At 43.7% G+C, this 6,565-nt stretch overlaps 1 protein-coding gene across 1 annotated transcript; it reads right to left on the bottom strand.

Annotated features, from left to right (window-relative positions):
* Positions 1 to 2,845: 2,845 nt before the first annotated feature.
* Positions 2,846 to 6,021, bottom strand: LOC118912588 (vomeronasal type-1 receptor 4-like). The gene is made up of 3 exons (XM_057496685.1): positions 5,976 to 6,021; positions 5,279 to 5,315; positions 2,846 to 3,842 (listed from the first exon to the last, which is right to left on the bottom strand). The coding sequence occupies exons 1-3, from the start codon at positions 6,019 to 6,021 to the stop codon at positions 2,846 to 2,848; spliced, it is 1,080 nt and encodes a 359-aa protein (XP_057352668.1).
* Between the last annotated feature and the right edge of the window lie 544 nt (positions 6,022 to 6,565).

The raw sequence follows: 6,565 nt of genomic DNA, 5'->3' as shown, positions 1-6,565 counted from the left end.
AGTAGCCATCCAAATGGTATGACTCATTGTGGTTTTGATTTGCATTTCCCTCATGACAAATGACATCGAGCATCTTCTCATGTGCTTGCTGCCCGTGTATGTACTTTCTCCAGAGAAATGTCTGTGTGTCCTTTACCTGTCTTTTGCCTGGATTTTTGTCTTGTTGAGTTATAACAGTTCCTTATATTCTCTCTATATGTAGTTCTAGACATACTTTGTAGACCCTTTTCAGATGTATGAGTTACAAGTATTTTCTCCTATCCCGCAGGTTGTCTTTTCACTCTTGATAGGGTTTTTTTGATGCACAAAAGTTTCTAATTTTGATGAAGTCCAGTTTATCGATTTTTTTCTTCTGTTGCTTGTGCTTCTGTCAGGCCTAAGAAACCACAGTCAAATCCAAGGTCATGAAGATGTACCCTTACATTTTTGTCTAAAGTTTATAGATTTGGCTCTTACATTTCATGCATTTTGATCCTTTAACTCTCTGTTGCCATTGTTCTCATAACACCCTATATACCTTATCTTCCTAGATCCCAATATCCCCCATACCCGGAGCGTCCTTACATTCCTTGTCCCTTGTAATCTTAAACCTGGTTTTGCACTTTAACCCTTAAGCAACATTTAACACCCTTTTACCTTTTATCTCTCTGCCTCATTTCTTTCCCTGCACTCTATACCCCACACTCACAGACGCTCTGTTTTATCCCAATCTTCCCCTTTCCACGTGCCCTCTTCTCTCCCCACTCTATGACACACCCACACAGTGTCACCCCACAAACACTCCAGTATTAAACAGTTGCCACTGGCTGTTTCTAATAAGTGCCCTAATGGGTGGGGGTGTTCACACAGATCAAGCACTGAGTCAAGTCATATAGAGAAAAACCATGAGAATGGGACTCCCCAGCGAGCTGCTGAAGGGACTGGATTGTGAAAATTCTCTGGGTTCGGGTTTTTGGGGAGTTCCAGAGCCATTCTTGCTCCCCACTGGCTGCTAGGTTACCGATTTTCACCGTTACTGTGGTTGAAAGGTGGTTGGTTTTCAAGGTTACCTCGCCTAGGACGAGTTAAGTGCCAGAAGGCTCACTGCAGTTTAATGTGTGGACTTAGTCAGCTGCTCAGCAAGAGGGAAATGACTGGCATCTAATGAGGCCTCAAAACTGGGTAAAGAGCACAGGCAGAATTACATCACATTCCCCTCACTATTCAACCAGCAAATTCCAACCTTGCAGGGCCACCTTGATCTTTTCTGCTCTCCTCTGGACATCCATCTGTTTAATTTCCTTTCTCTAATCATATAAACATATTCTTTGGGATAACTGTTTACGTACACATGACCAGGTATCAGCTGGGTTTAGCTTCATCCCTTGGAGCTCTTGGCTTTTACCCTGCCAGATCTACAGCCTTGAAAGGCTGACGTTTCCCCAAGAATTTGTGCTAATTCCCCGTAGTTTTCATTTTGGGGATCTTGTGTGTTCTCAGCTCAGCCTTCCCCACAAAATTAGACACTGCCATGTTTAAACACAGACATAAAACTCACTCCTGCAGTGAGTATTCCCAAAAGAATCTGCTCTCATAGAAAAACCTCAGTGACCTATTTGGATTTTTAAAGGTATTATGAGAATGACAGAAAAGGTACCAGGGCACTCTAGGGCAAATCACCTGTATGCTTTTATTATGATGATTGTTTCCCCCACCCCCACCCCCACCCCCACCCCCAGCCCTCTCAGCTGCTCTGCTCCTCGGATCTTCTCCCTCGGCCTGTGCGGCACCACCTGCGGGTCCTGCTCTTGTCTCTCCCCTGTTTCCCGACCTACCCAAACAACTTAAATTCCTCTCCATTTTGATGCAGATCAGTTGGCTTTCCTACATCTACACCCTAACCTAAACACCTAAATTTATTGTGATTCAGCGAGTAGGTAAGCTTTTGCTTTAGTATAACCCAACTTTTTATGAGTTCTATCTATCATCTATCTGTTTTCTTTTGAATCACACCCAAGGTTATTTCCAGAACTGTGAGTGTCTAAGATTAACCCACAACTCACACAGATACAAGCAGGATGCATGAGATTCCTAGATTAAAAAAGAATGCCTTTATGACTCGCTGTGCAGGAGGCGGCAAGAACAACCTGATCATAACTTTTTCCCTTGGTGGCCTGCTCCCCAGTTCTAATCCAGGCAGTGCAGAGAGGCCCAGGTGAATGCTGCATGTGCAGTGGGTTTGCAACACACCTAAGGAAGCCTGAGTCTAGGAAAACTAATCTTTTAAAGAGGGCTGCTCGCAAACCTGCTCCCCTCTTTGCCCAGAGTTTTTGCCCACATTATCCTTATTGTACAGCAAATAAGTCTGTCTACTGTTCCAAAAGGTGACACTCTCACTACCTTCCAAGATTCTTTTTCACACAAAAATCTAAGAAAACACAGTCTGGAATAAAAGCTGCCCATGCCACTGTCCATAAGGCATGTGCATATATGAGAAAGCCACGGAGGATTGTCTTCCAATACCTAACACTAATTTCTTGAGTGTATTAGCTCCTGGCATGTTTCCCCTTGAATGTATCACTTGTTCAGACACTGATTGATCTGACAAGAGATTGGGACCAGATCCGTTCAATCTGCCTCAAGCAACATTTGATTAAGACTGTCAGTGGGATGATATGTATCATGATGAGGCTATCCTGCTTGGTTCATCTTCATGCCCACGTAGTTCCTACATTCAGCCATCTGAAGAAATCCCAGTGCCCGTTAAAGTCTACCTTAGAAAGACACGTGCTTCTCCTTAGATTTTGTATTGACTTCTTGAGAATGATGAATGGAAAAACAACCAAACATAGTGCAAAAATACAATTTACATTGTTCTGGTACAATAAGGGGGCTTTGGGTCCCTTATCCTCACAAAGCAGAGCCTGGATACAGTGCAGTCCCAGCTCATGAGCAGATAGGGGCTGACAGTTGGAAAACACACAGAAATTACAGCAGAGAAAGTCACCCCCCACGAATCGAGATTTTTAAAAGAAGCAACACAAATATGAAAGATAGAGGAGAGGAAGTAAAAACACACAAAGGTGCTCCCCAGGACAAGGACCCTCTGGGTGGCTCTGGACTCAGCAGAGGACCTGGGGGAGACATTAGTGCTGTGAATGTGCTGGACCCGCTGCTTGTGCCTGTGCAGGATGAGCACCATGTAGCCGCTGGCCCAGAGCATGAGCCCAGAAAGTGAGACTTCAGGGAAGGTTACTAGGGCTGCATATACTGAGCCACTGATTTGCTCATCATATGCAGCAGTACAGTATCCAAAATGCCTTTTCTTTGTCATATTTTTGCTATTCCATTCCCTAGACATAAATAACACATATATAGGGAAAAAAGCATTTCCCACGACATACATGATCCAGCAGAGGGAAATGGAGAAGACAATGCACTTTGGAGCATTTACTTGAAGAGTCTTCCAGCTAGAGTTCACGGGGCTGATCCTGACGGCCCAGAACACACTCAAGAGGCAAGTGGCACCCATGGACACACCCCTGCCCACTCTGCTAACATACAAAAGGAGTTTGCATCCTAAATCACTGAAGAGATGTTTCAAACCAAAAGCAGCCAAGGTTTGGGAGACTCCTTTAGACAATATGACCAAGGAGTTGCCTAGAATCAGGTGCTTGAGAATCAAGTCTGTCAGTCTCAACCTGCCTCCAGTGAAGTGAAGGAAAAGGTAATGGTAAAGAAGAGAGAAATTGCCCGAGATTCCAACTGTAGTCTGTGATAATAAGATGATTCCCATTGCCAGATCCCCGCAGGCTCTTTTGTCGTTCAATAGGTTTTCCTTTAAATTATTGCAGCAGTCATTCCTGTGAACAAAAAGGCTCCCTGAAGATTTCCGACATCAAGAGTAGCTTAGGTTGTTTGCTCCTGTGAGATTGCCAAAGACTTTAAGAGGCAGGAGAAGGTGGAGAATTAGCAGTAGACTTCACGGCAAAGGCAGCACGAAAGATAAAGCGGTTTAATCTGAAGGAAGCAATAAGTGAAAACAAATGGAAAGAATGCTTAACACATTTTCAGAAAGAATTTGTGATCCACCTTGGAAAAAAGACACTTCCATCGCTACCTACACAATAGGTTAAATCACTTCTGAATGTTACTGGTCTAAATATTATAATTAAATTATGAAAAATCTAGAAAAATTAAAAATATTTATGTGGTCTTAGAGGAAGAAAACAATCAGCACAAAATTCATTAGATATATGGGTGAAGTGACAGATTATATTAAAATTATGATCAAGTTCTCATTACAAGGAACCCAGACTCAGTCTTCCTTGTGTGCCTGTGCAGGCACGCACGCAGGCACACACGGGCACACACACATAATTGTTTCCAGTGCAAAAAAGTTTATGATCAACACAAGAGAATAATGGAAAAAGTATTCCAACAGAAACCTCAAGAAGAGATTATGCAGTAGTTATGGGGAAATATTCAGTGTCCTTTATAATCAGAAAAACAAAACCACTACCATGTGCCGTCCTACAGAAACCAGAGAGCTAAAGTGAAAATTACAGGAAATACCAAATTTTGGCAAAGATAAGGATAAACCAGGAGTCTCATACACTGCTGGCAGGTGTTAAAACTGGTACTAACATTGTGAGAAATACACAAACTCAGTAAGTGGGCATAGAAAGAGAACGGGCAGAGCGAGGCTTTAATGGTGGTCCTGCAGGAACGGGAGTCTGGTGGGCAGGCACGCCTGGGGCAGTTGGCGCAAGTAATTTATTCCCTGTATGTGAGTCCCTCCCCTGGTTCCTCATTGGCTGAGTTCCACAGGGTCCACATTCTTTCCCCGACTTCCCCTAAGGAAGTTCTATCCATATTAGGCTTTCCCTTATATTTGTCTTAATTTTATTGGCTGGTTTAAAACTTCTTTCTTTTCCCAGATAGGTACAGCCTGGTCCTTATCAATTCCCCCACCCTCCCCAACTCCCAGCCTGAGTTACTTCCTGGCATATATTTCACTACTGGCCCTTTGTCAATACCTGACTGTTAAAATGATTAAACCCTCTAGTGGGAATAAATCACATTTGGGTTTTAGGCTTTTTCTAACAGTTCCCCCTCTTCTTCTTTAAGAATTTCTGATTTTATTCCCAGTAATGTTTCAACTCATGCCCAGTCCTTTTTCAAACTTTTCTAATATATTTTTGCTCTTTTCTTCATAACATAAGATTATTTTGGGTGTAGGTCATAGGTATTTGCTTGTTTATGGCGGCCTCTATAAGCCTCTGAGTCAGCCTCTCACACAGAGATGATCCGGCATCCTACGGCGGTTACAACTCCTGCAGCCAGAACAAGGGATGTTGAGAGAGGCAACCACACCTTTCCACTTTCCAAACCCCCCTTCCAACCAGTCTGTAAAGGGGTCACTGATGCCAGAGTGTTCAGCTAATTCATTAGCGAAAATAGTGAGCCCCAGTAGGGCTTTAGTAATAGTACCATCAGGGGCAGTATTATTTAGAATAAAAGTACAACATTTTCCTCCCAACATAACATAACCTCCTCCTTTTTCTGCTAACATTATATCTAATGCTACCCTATTTTCCCAGGTCCTCCTGCTGGTAGCATATAATTGGCTAGCTACTCCTTGAAAAGCATCCCTGGTATAGTTAATAAACCTTTGTTGATTATAGTAAATGTAATTGATCCAATCTACGTTTTTGTTGAGGGTAGACCACCAAAATAGTGCTGATTTGAACCCTGCAGCTATTTGGTTTCTAGCTTTAAATTCATTAGGGACTCCCCTAGGGACTCCTATTGAGTCAATGTGTACATTCCAATCAAAGGATCCTTGTAACACTCTGTGATTCTATGAAAAAAATTTTTTTTCCTTAGGTGTGGAGAGAAATGCCAGGGTAAATGAAATGGCCAACTGGACTAAAGCCCAAGTCCCAGTCCCATTGGGTGGCAACGAGTAGCGCAGGTTCCCCTTTCCGCAGTACCACCAAACATCCGCTCGGGGGATGCGTGCTTTCGAGAAGTTGCCATCTTTAGAGACATTTAGGACGTGGGACAAGTCAGCAAGCTCCCCACAGGAGTTGTGAAACCTTCCCCTTCCTAGAGAAGCATGAGGAGTGATTCATCTTCCCTATGGAAAAGAGGGGGTTGCCCTCAGGTCTGACTTCTTTAGCGCAAGAAGGAGTGGAGACAAGCCCTTGCACATCTCGTCTCCCCAAGCGTCCTTGTCCCGGTACAGGGCCAACGTGCAGTTCATCCCAGTGGGGGCCGTGTCCCAGCCGAGAGGGAATGGGACCACCAGGACCACCTGTGCCCATGGGCGTACAGCAGCACATGCGTATCAATCTCTTCTGTTCAAAGCTAGTACTGAAAATCTGACCCATTTACCCAGTCATTGGTGCCTCCATAACCTGTCTCGATTTCAAGAGTCTGTTTTAGATCCTTTACCACTGTTATAGTAACTAGTTTAGGGTCATTATAGGGAAATTCTGGCTCATTATCTCCCTCAGGATCGGAGTGGTCACTGTGGGTGAAGTCTTGTCTTTGGTTAAATTAAGACCAAACCTTCCCACAG

This window comes from Manis pentadactyla (assembly GCF_030020395.1).
Source record: "Manis pentadactyla isolate mManPen7 chromosome 15 unlocalized genomic scaffold, mManPen7.hap1 SUPER_15_unloc_1, whole genome shotgun sequence".
Lineage (NCBI taxonomy): Eukaryota > Metazoa > Chordata > Mammalia > Pholidota > Manidae > Manis > Manis pentadactyla.
This window is presented reverse-complemented; position numbering and strand designations above follow the sequence as displayed.

Coding starts and splice junctions, on each gene's coding strand:
- LOC118912588 (XM_057496685.1), bottom strand. CDS start 6,021: ATGGCAACTTCTCGAAAGCACGCATCCCCCGAGCGGATGTTTGGTG. Junction 5,316..5,975: donor CCCCGAGCGGATGTTTGGTG/GTACTGCGGAAA, acceptor TTCTGGCTGCAG/GAGTTGTAACCGCCGTAGGA. Junction 3,843..5,278: donor GGATGCCGGATCATCTCTGT/GTGAGAGGCTGA, acceptor TTTTGTTCACAG/GAATGACTGCTGCAATAATT.